Consider the following 23318-nt stretch of genomic DNA (forward strand, 5'->3'; position numbering starts at 1 on the left):
TGTCAAAATCCCTCTTGTTTAAGGGTCTCAGGATTCTTTAGTTAGCTATAATGATCTGTTGATTTTATCAGAATAGTGTAACATGAAACCTTGCAAAGTGAAGCAATTTGTCTTTTAAAAGTTCATTATGACAAAATAACAAAACAGAAACAGACTCAGAGCTGTTAGAGGGGAAGGAGTGGGGGGCTGGGTGAAAAAGATGAAAGGATTAAGTAAAAACGAACAAACAACCCCCTAAAAACCTCATAGACAGACAATAGTAAGGTCATTACCAGAGGGAAATGGGGTGGGGTAGGGAGGAGAGGGTAAAAGGGGGATAGTGATGGAAAGACATGACTTGGGGTGGTGAACACACAACACAATATACAGATGATGTATTATAGAATTGTACACCTGAAACCTATATAATTTTATTAACCAATGTCAGAATTTAAAAAAGTTCAGTGCCTAGTTCCCAACTACTTGTACAGCAGTACAGCTACAAACATTTGAAAATTGGAATGTAATTTTTATTTTACCTTTATTAAACTATTCTATATCTGGGTTCTTATTGTAGGTCAACTCGACAGTTTTTGAGATGGTCATAATTTACATTATCCATACGTTTTTTTCCTAGAGGTTTTATTTCCCATCAGAAAGCCAAATTGGGTGTTCTTCTATGACCACGGTCTGACAATGAGTGCAAAACTAAACGACTGTAATTCTCAATATAATTTTTCTACTAATTAACAGTTTGCCCCTAGTATCTCAATTTCTGCCTACAAATTGGTTTAAGGACATTCATTCTTAACTCACAAAGTTGCTGGAAGGATACAATTTGATAGTAGGTAACAAAAACTTTTGGTAGTAGTAGCGTTTCATAAATGCTCGGCATTCTGGTTATTAGTTGTATGTTTGTTACTACCCGTCATAGAATATTGTGCAGCTAACATTCTGTGAAGGTCAGAGGCTATTCGAATTTTATTACCTGCTTGGTGAAAAATGAAAGAACACAATGCCGGGTGTTACCCAAGTTTTGGAGTGTGTGGGGGTCTCTGTGCCTTAAACTAATCACGGACTCCACGTTGGACACCAGGCTCCGTGGGTACACAGAAGTTTCCTTGCTTAGCAGTTACAGTAAATTGGCTTCCAAACTGACCATATGAGACTGATTCTTGTGATCAGGGGACGCTGTATGAGGCCCAGACTGCGTGCTGGGCTCGTCCTGGTTTTGAGTTGTAGGACATGACTCAGTTTCTCCTTAATCTGCCTGAGAAAACGTAATTCGGACGTCGTGGGAATGAGACCCCACACTGGGTCCCCACGGCAAGAACGGGCAGCTTGCTTCTGAACGGCGATCCCCGCCTGTCGCCGCGTCGGTCACCGGGCCTCGTATAACCCACTCCCCGACCTGGGCCGCGCCTTCACGGTCAGTCTCCCGGTGGACATTGAGCCCGGCGGCTTATGCGGCAAAAACGCCTAAATCCAGAGCTCTGCTGTGGGGTTGGGAGGAACAGTTGCTCCTCAAACAGCGAAGCGGAGGAAAGAATGGACGACGCTGAAGCGCCACGTGTGTGTTTTTTTTGCCTCCGCACATTTCCTAACGTTTCTGCCTGTATCTCATTAAAAAGTTGGCTAAAGAAATGGGGCGGGAGAGTTCGTGGAAGGTGCGTACGGGAGTCCTACAGGCACAAGTTATTTGGCCGGCACTTCAAACATCTGGGCGATGCCACATTAGAAGAGTGACCGGCCTCGTGGCCTCGCAGGAGCCCGCAGCCCCGGGCGCGGCGGTGCTCGCGGAGCGCGCGGGGAGGGGCGGCGCTGGGCGCGGGCCCCGCCCACAGGCCCCGCCGCCGTTCCCCGCGCCCGCAGCCCCCGCTCGTTTAGCCTGCTTCCCGCGAAGGCGCAGACTCCCGCGGTTCCTGAGACGGAAGCAACAGGGCCTTTTTTTTTTTTTTTTTGTGGGCAAATCTTTTTGTTTCAGGAATCGGGGGGGGGGGGGCGCGAGAACCCAATGCGGGTTTGCTCCCCACAGTTGTGAATTTCCTGTTTTGCAGCGATCCGTCCCAAACCTGCTGCTCCAGAACCGCCGAAGGACGGACTAGGCGGCCGGATGGCCCCGCAGCCCCGCGTCTGCCGCAGCCCGCCGGGCGGCCCGGGAGCCCCTTGGGCTCTCCTGGCCGCAGGTGCCGACCTGGAACCCGCCTCCACACCCCGCGTGCCCGGCCCGCGGCCGCCCACGGCGCCCGCGCGCGTCCCCATTGCTCCTCGGCCGCGGCCCGCGCCGCGCTCCCCAGCGCCCGCGCCCGCTCGGGCGACACCGCCTCGGGAGCCGGTCACTGGAACCGCTCCCCCCTCCCGCGCTCGGGGTGGGCGAGCGGAAGGAGCTTCTCCGGGGAAGGTCGGCAAAACGAGCTGAGGTGCTGGGCAGCGAAAGTTCCTCAGCCGGGGCAAAGTTGGCGGCGGCATTTTTCAGTCCCCAGAGCGACAAACGCTTAGTGGAGATGACACAACACGCCACGCGCGGGCAGCGGTTCACGGGCCGGCTCCCTGCGCGAAGCCGGGGTCCCATGGGTATGGCCTGCCCTCCCAGCGGGACCCCAGACCCAGAACACCGGCCCTCTCCCGGCCCTCAACCCCCACAATCACCTCCCCCGCCCCCTCCACGTGACAAGAGCCGGAACCGTCACTTCCGGCAGCGCGGGCGACGCGCCTGCGCCGGGCCTCCGAGAGCCGTTGGCTGCGGCGCCGCGCCGCCAACGGCCGCGAGTGGCGGGCGGCGTGGGTCCGGCCCGGGCTGTAGCGGCGGCGGGGGCTGCGGCCGTGCCAGTGCGCGCCCCGGGAGGTCCAGCTCAGCCCAGGAGTGCTGGCCGCCCCGCCCCCTCCTCCATTTCCCTCCCTCACGCCCTCCTCCCGGGCTCGCGCTCCGGGCGCTCAGAGAGGCGGGGGCGCCCGGGGCACTCGCCGAGGCTCGGGATTCGCCCCCGCACTCGGGCCCGCCCCCCAGCGCTCCGCCCAGTCCCCGCCCTCCCCGCCGCCCTCTGCGGGAGCCGGGCAGCTGCAGCGGAGCCGCGGAGCGGGCGGCGGGCCGGGGCAGTGCGCTGTGGCGCGCGGGATGTGAGGCTCGGCGGGCCGCGGCACGCAGGACGCTCGCGCGGGCGAGGGCCGCCATCCCCTCGCGGCCGCCTCAGCGCCGCGCCGCGCCGCGCCGCGCCGGGGACTCGCCCTCGCTCGCCCTTGCACGCGCCCAGCGCCCTGCAGCGCGCCGGCGGGACCATGAAGAAGTTCTCTCGAATGCCCAAGTCCGAGGGCGGCGGCGGCGGCGGCGGAGCGGCGGGCGCGGCCGGCGGGGCCGGGGCCGGCTCCGGCTCCGGCAGCTCGTCCGTGGGGGTCCGGGTGTTCGCGGTCGGCCGCTACCAGGTCACCCTGGAGGAGTCGCTCGCCGAAGGTACGGGTGCCCGGGGGGGCTCGGGCGGGCAGGTGAGGCAGGGCTGGGTGTGGCGGCGGCCTCCCGGGTCCCCGCCGCTCTGGTCGCGCTCCCGGCTCGCTTTCCCTCGCGCTCTGCGTCCCCTTGGGGCCGGCGGGGCTCCTGAGGAGTAACTCGGGATTTCGCTCTGAAGCCGGCGCTCCTTGCCGCTGGCAGCTCGTGGAGTTTGTCATTTTCAGTCCTTCTTGGCGCGAGGAGATAGATAGAAAACGTCCTGGCGAGTGATGTGGGCTCTGCCCGGGCTCCTGAGGGTGACGGGAGGGTCGGCCCCAGCAGGGTCGAGGCGCTGCCCTGCCGGCCGCGGCTCCGGCGGGCGCGGGCACCGGCCTCGTCCTTCGTCTCCACCCGCGCCGCCGGGCACGGGACCCCGGGCCCCTGGCGCGGGACCCGGTTTTGCTCCTGCTCTGCCATCAGTTGGAAAACAATATCTCTGCCTGTGCGTGTGTTGGAGGCGATCATTTGCCCCCAGTTCAGTTAGTAGGTGTCTGAGGGCGAGCAGGTAAAACGTGAAGTCTCTTCATCTTGTTATTTGGGATCTTTCTGTTCATGCCCTTTCGGCGTGTCCCTCTGGTAATCCTTTAAAAGGTGGTATGAAAGCGGTTTAACTTGCGCTTGCGAAGTTTTCTGTTGGGTCCTTCGTTATCTTTACCAGGCAGGCTACGTCAGCGGTTGTAGGTCTTCTTACAAAAAAGTTTACCCCGTTTTAAAAAGAAAAGATTCTGCACTTTAGTTTTGTATTGTTTGTATAATTGGCTTGTAGAAAATACTTCCCCTTGTTTATGACATGCTTCACTGACCTTTGAGTTTTTAATTGCAAAATCATGTTACAAAAGAAGTACGTTAAACAATGCATAGGAAATAATTGGTTGATAAACCGCCCTTATAAGTTCCAAGGTTAAGAGGGAAGGAATGTGAAGAGAGTCGGTTTGGTTCTCCGAAAGACGATGATGTTTGAAGACCGTAGACTGAGATTCCACTTGGTTTTGTTTTTGTTTGCGAAGTGCCATAAACTATACACATTAGTGCAAGAGACAACTCTGGAGGTTTTTGTCTATAAAATATTCTAAGGGGAAAGAAAGTTTGACTTATTTAGAGGTGGATGTTATTGTTTTGCAAAACATGCCCCTAATAATGATCCTAGCTGAGCCTTGGAGAGGTGGGAGAAGGATCCTTAGCTTCTCAAAAGAATGAATATAGTGATTAATCGTGATAGATATACTGTGCTTTAAAATGTACTAGCCCTTTATTGTATGTGAATTTCAAGTGCTGGTTTAGATTGAGTTGTAGGTTTTAAGAAGACAGGGCTGTTCCTACACATGTTATACTTCTGTCTTTGAATTGTATTAACTAATTGAAGTGTGGCTGGAGTAGTATTGCACTCACTTCATTTCACTAAATTGCAGATGCGTCTTCTATTAAATAGAAAGAAAGCATTACATTTCATCAAACTAGACTTTGGTTTTGTAGCTTCTGCTCTAAGCATATCCTGTCATTTTTACCCTAAGCAAGTCATTTTCAATACAAAATAAGTAATTTTGGGAAATGAAATTAAAAATGAAGAATTTCTGAAGCAGAGTGCTCAAGCACTAAAAAAATTAAAATTCAATCACTAATGTTGTTCCACTGATTTTCCCTTTCTCTTTGAAATAATCTGTAATCAAGTGCTAGGAGGAAGCAAGTGTTGAAGAAACTCTTGGAAGATGGAACTCTGCTACCCAGCGCCCCAGCTCCTGGGACTAGGCTTCAGATTTCCTTGGAGGGGAGGCTGAGGCCTAGGCTTCCTTGCCTTGTGTATTCCTTCTCTCTTTAGCATATACACAACTAAAATTATATTTGGTTTACTTTTTGTTTCTGATAATTTATTCCTATTTCAGATACTTAATATCCTCTCTTCTTTTCAAGTAAGCAATGCCACAATTTAAGCAGGATATTTAAGCACAAGTCTGGTTCACATTCAAGAATGATCATTCAATAATTGACAGATACATTTGCCTGATTATAAGATTAGGGCAAGTGCTTCTGAAAAGGCATTAGAGTTTAGAGGACCTGAATTGAGGAGAGGTATACTATTAAGTGGGAAAAGGAGTAGAAACAAAGACCAAAAAACAAATTTGGTAGATTTTTATATTTTTTGCTTTAAGTCAGTTTTGTTTACACAGGGACCAAGACCCTGTAGGTGGTGTGCCCTGAGGTGCTTTTGCTACTCTACTGCCAACATAGATTGCTTAGAAAGATCTTTGTAGTGTCTTTGAGGCTTCATAAAATCTGGCCCGCATGCATGCTTACGCGCACGCACTCTTGCGCTCTCTCCACGTATATATATATTATTCTAATTATTTGCAATAGTTATATTCTATAAAGTCACCGTAAACAGTGAATTAGCGAATATTGAACCATTGCTCTTAGGTGACATACTGGGTTAGGGTATTGCAAGCCTCTTCACATTTTTGTCAACCAATCAATACATAACCTTGTTTTGTGTGTGTTTCTGTTTAAAAGAACCCTTATTTAATATGTATTGTTGACTGATTAACATTAAAGTCATGGCCAATAGCACTGCAATTCATGCCTAAATGAAGCTTGGCTAATGCATGTGTGTTCTTAGTAAAGGGCATCACAGCCTTCTTGTGCTTAGGAACACTAGACAGCACTGCACTATGCTCGGGAGACATTTAAAAAATAAAATCACCAATAAAAAGCACAAAAATGAGCCCTGACTGGGGGTGCTCAGTGGTTAGAGGATCGTCCTGCACACCCAGGGATCTGAGTTCGATTCCGGTCATGTAGGTATATACCTGGGTTGCCGGTTCGCGCCCTGGCCTGGATGAGTGCCACGGGCAACCAGTCAATGAGTTTCTCTCACAATGATGTCTGTCTGTCTCTATTTCACCCCCTCCCTCCCTTCCGTTCTCAAAAAATCAATGGAAAAAAAATACCCTCAGGTGGCGATTAACAAAAAAAATTTTTTAAAAAGCACAAAAATGAGCAAAATATGACACTAAATAGATCTTGAAAAGGGTACTTTTTTATAGTATGAGAGCTGAAACCAGAAGGCACAGCATCACCTTGACTCCAGCTGGCTTATTCAAAATTTTCACTATGCATGTGGGTGCAAATAACTTTGAAAGTGCCATTGTATTGATTTGGGGGTATTGTGTTGATTTTGGAGATACAATAAATTTTAGCAAGTAGGTGACTTTTCAAATATGGAATCCTCAAATAATGAAGATAAACTATATATGCATATTTATGTGCAAATGTACATACATGTATGTTTATATATTATACATATTTAATTTTTAAAAATATAAACAGGTTGTCTGGTACGTATACTTATGTTGTATGTTATATCTAAACTGTCAGAGTAGTTTCCTTTCTGAAATATATGCTTTTATCATAACGTCTTTCTAGTTAAGTACATATGTTTGAAAATGCTGACAATTTGCACCTTTTTAGTTCCTGCTCAAAGTTTAGAGGGCTGGTATTTTATAATGGGGCATTTTCATGTTCTTCTTTTCTCGAACATAGTTTAGTTTCAGGAGTGAATGCTAACCAAATTCAACTTTGGGTCATAGAAATGAGATAGAGACATACGTACGTTTTAGTTTGAAAGTGTCAAATTGTCAAGCATATGTAGTTCAGCGTTTCTCTTCCAAGTTCACAGTACTGACTTTTTTATCACGTCTCCATAGGCCTTCAGTGCTAGTCAGAGGAATTTAATATTGATTGGTAATGGGAAGAAGTTGGTTCTTGAGTAGGAGACATTTTTTTTCTAAATGTTTTTGGTACAAAGTGAACTTAACTGGTTAGTGTAGAGACGGGGGCACTGCCCATAATTTCTTGAGATAATCTAACCATGAAGTTATACAGGGCCTAGACAGGAATGGTATTTCGAATAGGATTGGGTTGGTAAGACTTTCTGACCTGGGCATGGGGATTGGTGGCACTGTCATTAATTGAGACCAGGAATTTACTACAGAGTTCTGTAACAATGTGGTAGCTCTCAGAGTTAACGATTTAGATTGAGCAAATTTAGACTTAAGTGTGAATAAGTTCTCATTGTTAATTTTACAGGAAAGTAGTAAAGGACATTTGATTTTCGACATAAATTAGTAGGAAAATGGTGGATTTAAGTATATCTCATTTGCAGAAATCATCTGTGGCTTTCCAGTAACTTGTAAGCTAAAGTTCTCAGAGAGGACAGAAGGGGAAGATTGAATAAAAGTATCAACAACTGTTGCTACTCCCTAACTGCCTTTGTGTGCCGTGCTCTGCTCTGTACCACGTGCTGTTTTATTTACACAGCGAAGAACAACACAGGTATTTCTCTGGCTTTGAGAAACACAGTCTAGTGTGGAAGATAAATGTTAAACAAAAGTCACCAAGTTAATGTCGTTAACAATTTTGATAATTACACGAGAGGAAAGCTGACTCACTTATAGTAGAGGGTAAAGGAAGCCTTTAAAAACATTTTTGCAGAAATCTGAACTCTGAGGAAAGTGAGGTAAAGGCAGAGGTGTGGAGGTGGGGGTAGTGTGGAGTATGCCATGAAAAGTCCCATGTGGGAGGAGTCTCAGGAACTGAAATATGCCAGAACTGTGAACTGCAGTAAATGTATCACGTGGAAGATTGACCCAAGATGATGTTGGGGAGGTGACCACGATCCAGGTCTTTTTATCCCACTTGAAGATTTTAGATTTTGTCTTAAAATTTGATGGGAAGCTACTGAAAGATTTAAATTAGGACAGTGACATGCTCTGATTTGTATTTTCATGAGATCATGGCTATTGCTGTACAAGTTAGGTGATTAAGATGGGAATGCGGATGGAAATGAATGTTATAATGCTTGAATGAGAATGTGTGGTGGGTTGGAGGGTGGGGGTGTTGTAGGAAGCATGAACAATGACTTGCTTATGCAACTCTTGGATGGAAGTACCATTTGCCGAGATGGGAAGAGGGGAGAAGAAGGAACAGTTTTTGGAGGATATCTAGTAGTTCAGACATGTTTAGTTGAGATACCTGGGAGTTAATGGCAAGTGGGAAGTTGAGTATATGGTCTGGTGCTCAGCAAAGGTGTCTGGGCTTAGGGACAAGTACTTCTGCTTAGTGAGCATATGGCTGTTATTTAAAGCCCTGGCAGAGGATTGATGTTGAATTAAATTCTCAAAAAACAGTTTCTTTTTCTATATAATGGAGTTAGTATCTATCATGAAGATTAAGATGAATAGATAATGTGTGATATTAACAAAATAATGTGTGCCTACCTGTGTATGCCAAATCTCTCAATAAATATGGATCAATTTTAGGTTCAGATTTGGTTGTAAGTTTTTGGTGAAATCTGATTCTGGAGTTGTAGTCACTTGCTTTTAGGTTAGGTATTACATTTGTTCTGTATTAAATATCACATTTATATTCATAAAACATCAGCATAATATTAATTATATAATTATTATATAACAGTCAGCCCCACAAAAATTTTGTTTCAATCAGCTATATAGAATTTTGACATTGAAAGCAGCATATGCTTTCATAATAAAATGGAAGGTAATTGGTAGCAAAGGACATTACATAATCGACATGCTTTTCTTTTGGGTTATGTTATAGTAGGGATAGCACCTACGTTGTCCGTTTGATTGTCTACTGATATATGTATAGAGGTGGCAGTTTTATTCAAGGACAGGATTGTAGTGCTGAAATTCTCAATTTTTACTATTTCAGAGAAATGTAGTGGAAATTATACATTTATCTCCAGTAAAAGTGCTAAATTTCACTACCATGCCAAATTTCTTGCTTTTAGCTATAGTCAACTTTGTGTGGTTAATACTGACATTCTCATGCTGAGGAGTGGAAAAGTTGTCTTTGACCATTTTAAAAATTATGGAAATAAATTAATAGTTGTTAGTGTCTTTCCATTCTAGGGTCCACAGAAGGGAAAACTTGAAATGGTCTTTGATGCCCTTAGAATTAAGGAACATGCTAGAAGGTAGAATTGACTGTCTGTCCTTACATTGAGTCTCGTCTTCTTTAATGTTCTTTATTAATCTTGTATATTATCTTGGTTCTCTTTCACGCCTTCTCTCCCATTTTTTGGTGAGAAATATACTTATTAGAACACATTTGGTAGCTATCAAAATTATTAAAGCCTTGACTTGGAATTCTGAAATTAAGAGTTCAGAAGGGCAATTTCAAAGCTGCATAAGGTTTCATCTGCAAGGGGTTGAGAGAGCTTATTCCTTGGTTTTATACTGTATCCGTACAGAGAACTGAACCATTCATCTACCCACAAGCCTACTACTATTTTTAGGGACTAAGTTTTGGGAAGTTGAGTGGTTAATGACTGAGCTGTTTTGCATAGTTGGGCACTTAGTTAATTTGGAGATTCTCTCTGTGTGTCATCTTTACAGATAGGGTCAGTCAGCACATTTCTGCTAACAGTTTCATGTCTCTCTGCAGGAAAGTGGTAGTTGGGTCTTTCCACAGAGATTTTGTTTTTGGAATTTCTAGTTTGTCCTCGTCTCATAGAATTTCCATAACACTAAGGGCATAGTTAGGGATGTAGCATTTAGGGAGATATTTTGCAATAGATATTATTTAAAAATATAAAACAATTGTCACTACTAGTTTGTTTATTTTAACATTTTATTAAATCTTTGAAATGGTGCCTTCTTGGAGTCAACTTTTAAAAGAAAAGGCAAAACTTTGAGTTGGGCCAGCTGCTGATCCTAGTTCTGCCACTAACTTGAGTTGTGACATATTGATCCCAGTTTCCTCAAGAAAAAAACTAGGATAAAGACGAATCTAACATCTTTTTCTAGCATTTTCTGATTCTGCCTATAAAACTTATTCTGAGCTTTCCTTCTGATGGAAGAGGCGCATGGGGAAGGGGGAGGGATGAAGATGAAGTTTTAAGACTGGGACCATATTGGAAGGATTGTGTTTGATTATTGTGCATTGGAGTTCTTTAACAAGCTTCACTATGGATTAGCAATATATTTTTTAACCCACAGTATAAAGTTATTTCTTAATCATTGGGAACAAGTTTTTTCGAAGAAGTTGCCTTGTGTGGTACCCCTTGAGATATGGGGATGAGCGCTCAAATAAAATTGTGTGGCATTTCAGAGTACTGTTTGGTTTCAAAGGATATGCCACCTTTATTGCTTTTTTGTCACTTAATTTGTGTTCTCCACATGACTCATATATGTAATTTGGAGGATACCTGGAAGTAAGATACTTTCTTGTTTTTCAAATTTTTATTTGGAAAGAATATATAAAGAAGAGTTATGGAAATATTTTCTGAGTGAGTTTATGGATAGAGTGCTTACCCATGATGATATATGTGAAGAATTACTTTTGTTTCCAGTGCTGTCAGCTCTGGTTTGGGTGCTTAACACTTCTCTGAGAATTACATTCTCATGTGGACTCTTCTCCTGTAAGGCTCTTTAGTCACCAAATCAAGTCTTGTATTCCTTCTAGCTTATTCTTCCTGAAATGGACCTCTAACATGTCACCCTCTTATTTGCCTGTCCAAGTGAAATACAAACTCATTACTTGGGATTCAAGGCCCTCTGCATTGTGACCCTGACCCACCACTCCATCCTTAATCTCTCACTCCAATCCTATATGTATATTTCTGTATATGTACTTGATATTCTCTGCACTTCTCTTATGCTTTCTCATTCCCATTTTTCAGTTTATATTGTTACATTTGCCTAGAGTGCAGTATCCTGCCCCAGCTGTGTTGAAATTGGACCTTGCAGGATACATTTAAAATAGTTACTTTCTTGCAATCTTTATTTTTTCCGTGAAACCCTGTTAGCAACCAAATGAGTGTAATTATGCCTTCCTTTGATGTCTAGTGTAGCAACTGTTACTCATATTGCATTTATTTTACACAGCTTTGTTCTATTCCAATAAAATATCCAATAAAAAGTTTCCTCTTCTGCAAGATTAAAAGCTCCGTTAAGGTTTGGCTTATATTCATCTTTTACCTCTTGCAGTGTTGCACTTGATAGGTATTCAGCACATTTGTAAGAGATTGAGTTTTGAATTGGAAAGCAGTCAGAGGTCCGCTTTTACGATGAAACAACTGGATAACAACTATTTTTGACATATCCAACTGTTCAGTTGATATTTAGGACAGGTTTGCTCTGTTTTTCAAGTTTTGTTTAGTTTATAAAAACTAAAATAACAATAGTGATATTTGATGATAATGTAGGTGTGGTATTATCTAGATGGGTGAAAAAATACTACGAGAATTATTTTTTGATTCCTAGCCTGTTTCATTTCTGTTATGATTATACAGATAATACATCTTTGTTTTATGGGCACTGCATTGCTCTTCTTGTTAGGCATAACTCTCAAAAATGTTCTAGCCTGAGTTCCCTTGATTTATATAATCTTTAAAGAAAGCCACTGCTGTGGAACAGAGAGCAGGCTGAACAAGTCTAAAAGTATATGCTCTGAGTATCTAATCTTAAGAAAGTAACAATATTGGAAATGTACAACTGGCCATGGCTTTCTTGTGAGTGGCTGACAGTACCAAGGCTTAATGGGACAACTGGTATCTAAGAGAATGAGAGATTAAGAAGAAGGGGATCTCATCTCCTTCATGGCTGGAGGAAGGAAACATGTGACTATTACTTTGGAGGACCCCTCTGACTAGTCTGTGTGATATTGGAGGTGCTCATTTTCTAGGTAGGGAGATACTGAATTTTCTTTTACATAAGGAAATCTGTAAGCCTGGCAAATTACCCTGTAAGAGGGTAGCAAATTAAGTCTGTGCAGTTTTGTTAAGTAATTATCGTCACCCGCAACATTCTTCTATTTATTCTTTGGTTTTCTGGAAGAGAGGCTTCCATCACACCACTTCCCCTGCCCAAATACTGTGTTTACTTATTTTCCTTAATTTTTTTTGTGGTTGGGTCATTGGCTAGACCTTTTTACATACTTAAGTATTTTCTTTTGAATGAGATTGTCAGTACTTAGTCTAGATTTTACTATTCATTCTGGAATCATTAAGATAGTACTAAAATGACGTACACATAGTACAGTAAAATATTTCACTTAGTGAATGTTGTGAGGACTGTTTTTCTAGGGAGTGGGATTGTGCATTACTGGCCATGACCCACTTTTTCATTTTCTGGGCTGCATAACAGAATCTCTCCTACTGAATGTTAATGGTCTATTCTTTGTATACAAAAAAAAAAAAAAAAAAAAGCTACTCAGTAGGACATAGATTTTGAGCTAGTTTTCCAGAAGTAGGTTTTGTGTATGCCCAGCTTTGCATTGGCTTTTAATGAGTGATCAGTAACTGAAGTTGGTAAGATAATTAACTGGTAGTGTATACAGTAATGTAGATAGAGAGATTCTTGTTTAAAACTAGCCCAATTTGAATCCTAGTGAATAGTTAACTAGATTGTTAAATGTTTAATTTTTTATCTTTCAGCAAAATATTGTTTATACAATCCAAAGGAAAAGTTCTACGGATCTCAGTCCAAAGTGATAGTTGTTTTTTGTTTTTTTCAACCCAAAGAAGCTCTTATGGATTTTATGTTTTTCATCTCACTGAAGTAGGAATTTAAGAAATGTTGCAAATCTATGGATTTTAAAAAATGTGTCTTTGTATGGCACTTTGCTGAGAGTAACCTGTCCATAGGAATTTTGGAAATGAGCTTGCAAATTGCTATAATGCATCCATGCTGTTGAAAGTTGGATATAGCTAATTTAATGCCCCATACATTTCTACCATGAAAATTCGCTCCTCTTTACAGATTCAAGGTTCAAATTTGTTCTCATCTTGGAGAAGTGGCTATCTTTCTAATAAAGACTATATGTATTTCAAAAAATGGTGATGCGCCATTATGGATATTGTGAAGTCAATCCTACTGCTGTTTGCTTTTTAGAAGAATAAATATAGGGATGGTAGGGATGGGGGTAGTGGGTGGTGTACAAGACTGAATGAAGGGTAAGACCTATTCAGCCTTCTTTCAGAAAATGCTCTAAATATTAATTGGAGTTGGTATTATTGGAATAACAATTTTTATTTTATATTTGTTAATCCTCACCTGAGGAAATTTTTTCCTTTTTTTTTTTTTTTTTTTTTTTAAGGAGAGAGTGGGAAGGAAGGAGGGGGAGACAGAGAAACATTGATGTGAGGGAGACACATCCATTAGTTGCCTCTTGCACGATCCCCGACCTGGCTGGGGATCCAGTCTGCAACCCAGGTATCTGCCTTGACCAGGAATCAAACCTGCCACCCTGTGGTGTGTGGGCACACGCTTTAACCACTGAACCACACCGGCCAGGACAACAGTCTTTATTTTAAATTTCTAGTGTCTCTAAATCTCCCATAATTGTAGCAAATATCCAATTAAATTCCTTCATTTAACTATGAGAAAGTAGAGTAAGGGGTGAACCTAGAGACACACTGTAGTATTGGTTGTGGAGGGCAGAATTTATGTTGCACGAATTTAATCTAGCACTTCTCCCACTTAATTGGATCGTGTGTACATACAGGCATTTGCCCCTGATTGGAGTGGGGACTTCAAGCAGGCTTAAAGGATGAGAGGACTTTAATTTCTGGAGGTAGCTGGAGTATTAATGGGTGCCTAAGGAGTCTGAGATGAAAAGGGGATTCTCAAACATTTTTGAGTTAAAACTTTCTTACTTTGCTCTTTCCTAAGGCCATCTAGTTATGTGTTACAGTTGTTTAAGATGTCAAGATTAATGTTAAAAAGTTTAAAATTTCAGCTTCCCCCAAATTAATCTGTTGTCTCAGTCTAGAAAGGTCCAGTTCTAAATGAAATAATTTATTTGTGAACTGTAAACATATAATCACATTAATTTAGCTTGTTCAGTTGAATATAGCATAGCAATATCTACTACTTCCTGTAGGGTTGAAGGAAAGCGAAAAGAGGAAGAGAAATAGCTGAGTTACTATTCTTTACTTTCTTCTGTTCCTAGTTCAAGGTTATGAAAACATTAAGGCTTGGAGTCTGAGGTGCTTTAATACCAAATCCCTTTTGCATTTTATTTAACAAATTTGTGCTACATTTAGTCAAACTAAAATAAAGAAACAAGGTTCTTCCAGAGTTTTATTAGACCATAGTACAAATGCATTTGACTTAAACCTGGAATACTAAACTTCGAGTCTTTGCAGTGAAAATAAATTCCAATGGCATCTTAAAACAGTTTTCTTAAAAATGACCTGACATTACTTCTATGATACACGTTGCATATTTTTGTACACATGCAAGTAAAAAGTTAAAATAGAATGGTGATTGATCTATGATTTTACAGTATTAGAAGAGAAAAATTTTAAATATCATTAAACTATGGAATTATCCCCATTATCAAGAAGCATTTATCTATTATCTGTATTTTTCTAAGTAGAGAGCTTTTTATTTATTTTTAAAAAATGTCTTTATTGATTTCAGAAAGGAAGGAAGGGGGAGAGAGAGAGATAAACATCAGTGATGAGAGAATCATTGATAGGCTGCCTCCTGCACGGCTCCTGCTGGGGTTCGAGCCCGAAACCTGGGCATGTGCCCTGACTGGGAATTGAACCTCAATCTCCTGGATCATAGGTCGATGCTCAGCTGCTCAGCCGCTCAGCCACGGCGGCTGGGCTATAGAGAGCTTTTTAAAAAATTGAGATCTAATTGACGTTAGTTTCTGGTGTACAGCATAATAATTTGATATTTCTTTATATTATGAAATGATAGCCACAGTAAGTCTAGTTAACATTCATCGTATGTGGATATAGTTATATGTGGATATAGTTACAATTTTTTACTTGTGATGAGGACTTTTAAAATTTACTGTCTTAGAAACTTTTAAATATATAATACAGTATTATTAACTATAGTCCCCATGCTGTTCATTGCATCCCTAGGACTTAGAGTGCAACCCCCACCCCCAATCCACCTCTAATGTCTTTCCCTCCTCATTTCCAGCTTTAGAGGCTGTGCCCCTCATTACCTTCTCGCTCCCGTTCTTTCTGCATCAGCTTATTTGATTTTCTTCTGTTTCTTACTTGTTCCTTAATACTTACCATATCTGATTCCTGCTCAATATACAAGCCTGTTTGTTTCTCTCATCTGAAAAGATAAAACAAACAAAAGCAAAAATAAAATTTCTGTGACCTTGGTATCTTTTTCCTTCTGTCATTGACTTTTGAAAGAATAGGCTTCAGTAATGGTTCTCAAAGTGTGATTTGTGGGTCCAGTGGGGAGGGGACCTGAAGGCCTTTTGAGGGGATTTATCAGGCCAAAATTATTTTTACAATACTCCTAAGACATAATTGCTTCTTACGCTGTATTGGCATTTGCACTGGTGATTCAAAAGCAGTCGTGGTTAGTGGTTCAAACTGCTAGTACCTTAACACAAACCAAGACAGTTGGCACCAAACTGTATTTGTAGCCATTGTACTTATTTTTCACTGTTGCATAAACTCAGCTTTCATTAGAATGTCCTCAATGAAGCAGTAAAAAGTCTTTTATCAATCTTGGCCCTTAAGTACATGTCTTTTTTTATTTTTATTTTTTGATTGTGGAAATAATATATGTAACATAACATTAACCATTTTAACTTTTTAAGTTTACAGTTCAGTGGCTTAAGTACATTCACATTGTTATGCAACCATCAGTGCTATCCATCAAGAGAACTTTTTCATCTTTCCAAATTGAAACTCTGTACCCATTAGCCACTAACTCCCCATTCCCCCCATCCCCAGCCCCTGATTTTCTGTTTCTATAAATTTGACTATTCTAAATAACTCATGTAAGTGGAATCATATAGCATTTGTCCTTATGTGTCTGGCTTATTTCACTTAGTATAATGTTTTCAAGGTTTTTCCATGTTGTGGAATTTTCTTTTTAAGTCTGAATATTATTCTATTTATGTATATATCACATTTTGTTTATTCATCTTATGGACACATTCAGGTTTTTCCCACCTTTTGGCTATTGTGAATAATGCTGCTGTGAATATGAGTGTACACATATCTGCTCAGTCCCTGCTTTTATTTCTTTTGGTATGTATATACCCAGAAGTGGAATTGCTGGATTATATGATACTTCTATTTTAATTTTTTGAAGGCCTTCCATACTGTCTCTCATATTAGCTGCACTCTTAAATTCCCACGAGCAGTGTACAGGGGTTCCAGTTTCTTCAGGTCCTCACCAACGCTTGCTATTTTCTTTTTTAAAAAAATTTTGTAATAGCCGTTTAATGGGTGTGAAGTGGTTTATCATTGCAGTTTTGATTTGATTTTCCTAAAGATAAGTGACATTAAATGAATTTTCCTGTGCTTATTATTGGCCATTTGCAAGCATTTTTTTTTTTTTTTTTTTAATATGTGAAGAAATGAGAAGTATACATAAAGCACTTGCTGCGTAATGAGGTGTGGGAGTGTAATTGAGGAAAAGCACTTGGGCGATTGTATTGTGTCCTTAAATAGCTACTTTTTTTCATGGAACACCATGTTTTATTTGAAAAGATGACTGACGAACTATGATTATTCATTTATATCTGGCTGGGTGTTTAATGAAGTGAGCCTGTCACTTCAAAGAAAACAACTGACAGTGTTATTAATGGTGGAATATGAGCTTTCAAAAGAAAAGTAGAATTTTGGAAAACTTGTATCTGCCATTGTGAACTTGACAGCTTCCGAAAGCTTCTCTGAGGAGATAGATGATAATATTATCAAATATTAAAAAAAAATGGAATGGAAGATATTTTAAACTCCTTGAACTGATATTTTCCAAATGCATGATGTTACAAATGTAAAGTACAAGACTGACCATTGGATTTTAATGTAACAGTGCAAAAAATTCAGTGATGTGGTTTTAGATACCACATTGCAACTAATGTTTAAGAAAGTACTAATTGTCATGTTTTGCTCTAATAGCAGAGAAGAATATCCATAGTTATCTGAAAAGACTATTAAGATAGCCTTCATCTTTCCTTTGCATGTTATGTGTAAGGCTAGATTTTCTTCATATACTTTTTATTCAGCCAAAATAACAGAGGAGATTAACTGCAAAAGTAGCTGTGAGAATCCAGCAGTCTTCTACTAGGGCAAGTATTAAGGAGCTTTACAAAAATGTAAAACAGTGACATTCTTTCTAAATCTTTGTTTTGAAAAATACAGCTTTTTTTCATAAAGATGTTGTATTGACATGCAATGCATTTATCGTTATTTTAAGTGAATTAAACATTTTTTAAAATTCTCAGTTCTGATTTCTAATATGGTAAATATGGATTGATATAACCCACATAAGCAAAAGCTCTCTGGGGTCTTGAATAATTTTTAGGACTGTAAAGGAATCCTGAGTCCAAAGAGCTTAAAAATAGCTGGGTATACACCGTATAGTCTAGCAAAACTGTCTAATACAGTAGCCAATAGCAGCATGTAGCTACAACTTGAAATGTGGCTAGTCTGAATTGAAATGTATAAGTATAAAATGTATTTGGGATTTTAAAGCCTCAATATGAAAAAAATGTAAAAGAGCTCACTAATATTTTTACAATGTTGATTACATGTTGAAATAATAGTATTTTGGATCTTCTGGGTTAAATGTATTATTAATATTCACTGTTTTTAATTTTTTGAATGTAGCTACTAGAAAATTTAAAATTACATATGTAGCTCACATTATATTGGACATATGTTGGACAATACTAGATTATAGTGTATGGTTTACTTTGTGGACCTACACTTCGCAATTGGGGCTGTTCATCTGAGGTTCATAGACAGGCATGTGCTTTTTTCTTGGAAGAGGGCTTATGGCTTTCAGCATATTCTCCAAGGTACACATGAAAAAAGAAAAGTTAGGAACTGCTGTAGAATTTGTAGGCCACACATCTCAGTTGTTGCTTATAGTTACTTTGGCACTGCTGGTGGCTTGGATCTGGGGAGCCCCCTTCTCAGGTAGGTAGGCTGGGCAAAACCTGTGGTGCTAGCAGTGTAGTGAGATGCATGCTTGGCTTCTCAAATTGGACCCTGAATAAATGCTCCCACAGAAATGTTTTTATAGAGAGACATTAGCTGTTACAGTACTATCAGTACTAGACTGCGAGTTGACCTGAGAATCTAATTATCACATGTAGGGTTGTTTCTGTAGGAAAATGTTCTGAATGCTGAAGAAGATGTCAGAACACAATTCACTACTGAATTAGGCTTCCATACACTTCATGATGGGAACCTGATCACGTGAGTGAATTTTTAAATTTGAGCATTCGTAGAGGTTGAAAATGAAATACTAAGCATGTGCTAAAGTTAATACATTCCAAAGATGAAGTTATGGGATGCTTGCTTACTATTTATCTCTAATCCTAAGTGGGATTATGTAAATAAACCACTGAATTAGAGGATATGTGAATTAGCTGGTTGCATGTTTAGGTTGAATTAGGTTTGTGATACTGTTTAGGTAATACATTTTCGATTTATGTTGTCAGTTCTCATCAAGAAAGGCTTCCTAAAACAATGAAATTTCATGGCCCATGTAAGTGAAGAGAGAATGCTCGATGAGGGTATTCCAACCATAGTTTTTTTATTACAACCCTTTTACTTCAGTTATATTGCCCATAGAGTTCATCACAGTGTGCCATAACTTATTTTTGTCTTTCTCCCCAGAAAGACTGTGAACGCACACATACAGTGTCCTACTTAAAATGTGTTCCAGAGGCCAGCACAGCCACTTATTAAAATTTGTTGGAAAAAAAGAGCATAGGAAGAGCTGCCACCTGATGGTTGGCTAGTTAGTTTGGGTCAGATGCACGAGCATGGTAATTGGGTAAAGAGAGCTTTACAGGCATCTGGGAAAGCAGGTGATGGGTTGTAGAGTTTCAGAGTACAAGACATTGAGCAGGACTTGTAAAAGCTGAAGGTGTAGGTTATTGTACTTAATAGTTGTAAGGCCAGTTGTCCCAAGGAGAGGGTAGCATACTACTGAGTTTATGAAGAAAAAACAAATTTAATTGCAATGTATAAAAATTGGCTAAAATCTAATACTTTTGAAACCCTATATTCTGGTGATAAGGGTGAGAGATGACTGAGACCTAAATATCCAGGCTTTGAATTTAGGAATGGAGGAGTTTTGAGATAAGAAGGGGAGAAAAAAGTAGTAGTAGAGAACTGAGTTAATATGTAGTCATTTTCAGTTCTGCCAAAAAACCACCAAAAACATTCATTCTAAAATATGACTTTTCCACTGTAGGAAAGAAAATGGGATAAAGGAAGAGAATAGGTATTGTGACAGAAAATAAAGGAAAGTCAAAATTAGTGATTTCATTTCAGTCTTATGAATGAGAGTGTGATGAGGGGACCCAAGGGCTGGTGGTGGAGCAGGGAAGTTCCAGAGGAATATGTTTGCCCCTTTACTTGAATAGCTGGTTTGTTTTACATGTATTAACTTTTCTAAACATTGTAATTCTGGAGAGTCTTATTCTTTAACACACTGCTTCTCAAGCTCTAAGTATATGAATCTGACCTGGGGATTTATTAAAGTAGATTCTGATTCAGTACGTATGTACTGAGGCTGGGGTCTGAAGTTCTGCATTACCAGCAAGCTTTCAGGTGATGCCAGTGCTGCTCTTCCCACAGGTCACATTCTCCTTAAGCTATTCTCCAAAGAGGGAGAGAAAAAATACCCCCAGAGGTGATCAGAATAGTTCATGATGAGTATTTGCTTTGCTTATGGTGTTCAGATTGATCATTAATAGATAGCAGAACTAAAGAAAGTGTTCTTAAATTTCACCTGGTGTACTGATTGAACAGGCTCCTGGACTTAAATCCCAGAGATTGAATCCTAAATTTAGAGAAAGGTTCTTGTAATTCTGCAGTGTTGGGATTTTGATTGGCATTACATGAAAACTCTTAATTTGGGATTTGAGGGGGGGATTCGACAGTATTGAGTATTCTTTTCCAGGAACATAGCATGTCTCTCCATTTTATTAAAATCTTTTACGTTTCTCTGAAGTTTCTCTTCATTTGGGTCCTGCAACTTTATAAGCTTGATCCCATCTGCTTTGTATTGTATTGTAAATGGGTTGACTTTTTCAGCAGTGCAAAAAAAATTTTTATTTTAATTACCATGATTTTGGAAGATGATCATTTGCCTTTAATTAGGAATATATTCTTATTATGTTACCACTTAGGCCTTAGGAATTGAAGATAAAAAGACATAGACTCTAGGAAGGTCTAGCAATCTGGTATGTTTTTAAATAACTATAGTTTCCTTAAATGCAGGTAAGTCAGGCCAGTAGAGAAAAACATTGAAGTCTTAAATGTGAGAATTACAGGAAACCTGGTAAGATTTTAGTTGAAAGAAACAAAGGAAAAGGGGACATAGTATCTGCTTGGGTGTTGGTGAGAAACTTAACTGTTTCTAAGGCTCACTTTATTACCTGGGTTTTTTAGGGTCAAAGTCCATTAAGTAATTTTTAGGTCATGGGAATAATTTTAGAAATGTTAACATATATAAAGCTTCACCAAGGGAGAAAAAAAACTTTTTCTTTTTTTAGTTTTCTTTGTATTGCATTTCTATAAGTTATTGCACTCTGGAAACAATTTGTTGTTAAAAAAGTTATGATCATGTTCTTTCAAAGGTGTGGCTGTCCTCAGTCTCTGAATAGATAACGTCAGGTGCACAGTATTTTTATTTTTTCCATTGCTCCTCAGAGAGAGTGGAAAGGGGGTGTAGAGAGAGACACATTGGTGTGAGAGACACACATGGATTGGTTCCCTCACGCATGTGCCCCGCCTGGGGCCAGGGATGGAGCCTGCAACCCAAAGTACCTGCCCTGGGTCAGAATCAAACCTGGACCCTTCAGTCCATGGGCCGGCACTCTAAGCACTGAGCCAACTGGCCAGGGCAGGTGCACACTATTTTTAACAAAGTTCTAGTGGGTACCTGAAGTTCTCTTACCCAGGAGTTTCACTGTAGTCGTTACTAGCCAGCAAGTGCACATAGCTACTGTTAGCTCATTCAAGTAAAGTATATTCTAATATAAACCTTCATGTCTTAAAGACCCACAAGCTGAATGAGAACCAAAGTCTGGATGTGTCAGAGCTTAGGTTTTCTTTTTTCTTATTTTTTTAAATATAAAATATGGTAATTCTATCTGAAATTTTAAATGTCTTTATACACCATTCTAGCAGATAAAATATTAATGATAAACCATTATTAACTTAGTTTACATTGACATATTTTGATTAGAGACATCTAGTTGTCTAGGGAACTTTCTCCTCATTGCCAAGTTTAATGTGTTCGATAGTTCTTAAGTAGACAGGGCAACAGCATGATTTCCATTTTGCGGAGAAGGAGTCTGAGGCCAAGAAAAGTCAGGTACCCTGAGAAGCAGCTACATGGGCAGCTTTAGGAGGACGCAGAGGGCCAGAGTGTGGAGAAAGTTCTTTTTGTTGCATATTCCAATAAAAGTAGTAAAATAATTTTTTTTTGGATTGTATATTTCTTTGAGGATCTAGTGAAAGTTATACAGACCCTTTCCTCAGGAAAATACAAATACTGCAGAAGATTTCAGAAAAATTGCATTTATAGTATACTCCTTGGTTTCCTATGATGTTTACAATTAAAATATGATATTCACGGTTTTGTATTTTAGTCTTATCTCTGAGTATCAGAAGAGTTTAGCCAAGTTCTTCCCTACTGGTGTTCCGTGGACATACCCGTGGTACCACAGATGGGTTATAGGTGTGCCAAGACGATTCCTCCTCAGCCCTCAAGGTGGTTCCGTTGGGGTTGGAGGTCCCTGCGGGTCACCTTAGGCTGAAAGCAGACTCAGCCATTTAACCAGGGGGCTGGACAAGTGGTTGTAGAGGGCTAAGTTAGGTGGTAATACTGGATGGTTTTCCGTTAATAGGATAGACTGTGTTTAGTCAATGGAGCGTTAAGCCCAGGGAGTGGTGGAGGATGGTGCGAAGGATGTGCTGCGCTCTGCCTGACAGGCCTAAGTCATCAGAAAAGAGACTTGAGCTGTCTCTGAGAAGGACAAATTACACAAGCTATTCTTTGAGTTTGTGTCTTGTTTCTATTTTGTGACATCAAGATAAATGGATTTGAAACACTGTAGAGTGTGCTTTGCTTAGACTTACACAGAATGTTTAAATATGCATCTGTTTTCTGAGCCAAGGTTTTGGTATCAGGCCTTGAAGTAATAGATACTGGTTCTCTGCTGATAACTTTGGCTCTGTGCTGCGATTTTTCTCAGTAGTCCCCTCCTCCCCCTCCTGAAGTAATTACAGGAGACACTGTTTGCTTGGCACATTTGAGATTGTTATACAAAGTGCATGCGTAGGCATGGGCATGTTAGAGCCAGTGTAGTGACAAAGGATAGTGCCACGAGGAGTTAACATATCCCCTGCAGTACACTCTATATCCTTTGTGACTTAGAAAAGGTTTATCTAACGTGGATCAGATGATGTAGAATTACCATGCTTCCTAACTTCCTCATGTACATATTAGTAGTACAGTTTTTAGTGGTTTTTGTTTGCTAACCATAGGCTGTTGGGTGTGATTTTTACTGCTTAAATGAACTAAGTACTAGTTATGAATGCAAATTTAGTATCAAGTTAACCTAAATTCCGTGTATTGTAAAAAACGGGTTTTGCTTTTTCCTCTGGTCATTTCATGTTAATATTTTAAATTGGAATGACTTGAACTACAGCTGTCTTCAAAACTTTGAAATAGAGCTGTTTTTATTTAATAAAAATATAATTTGTATTATAAAGTAAATATCTAAAATTAAAAAATGGCAAAGAACTCATTTGTTAATGGACTTTAGCTTGAATTGCCTTGCTTATATAAGAAGTATCTAAATGTAATACACA

General features: G+C 40.5%; 1 protein-coding gene across 1 annotated transcript in view; it reads left to right on the forward strand.

Moving 5' to 3' along the window:
- Nucleotides 1-2752: 2752 nt before the first annotated feature.
- BMP2K (BMP2 inducible kinase) overlaps nt 2753-23318 on the forward strand; it is a 111717-nt gene continuing 91151 nt past the window's right edge. Inside the window, exon 1 of the mRNA XM_081130313.1 lies at nt 2753-3427. Within this exon, the coding sequence (XP_080986439.1) occupies nt 3256-3427 (172 nt within the window). The 5' untranslated portion in view covers nt 2753-3255. The remainder of the gene's footprint in view (nt 3428-23318) is intronic.

This window comes from Miniopterus schreibersii (assembly GCF_964146895.1).
Source record: "Miniopterus schreibersii genome assembly, chromosome: 1".
Lineage (NCBI taxonomy): Eukaryota > Metazoa > Chordata > Mammalia > Chiroptera > Miniopteridae > Miniopterus > Miniopterus schreibersii.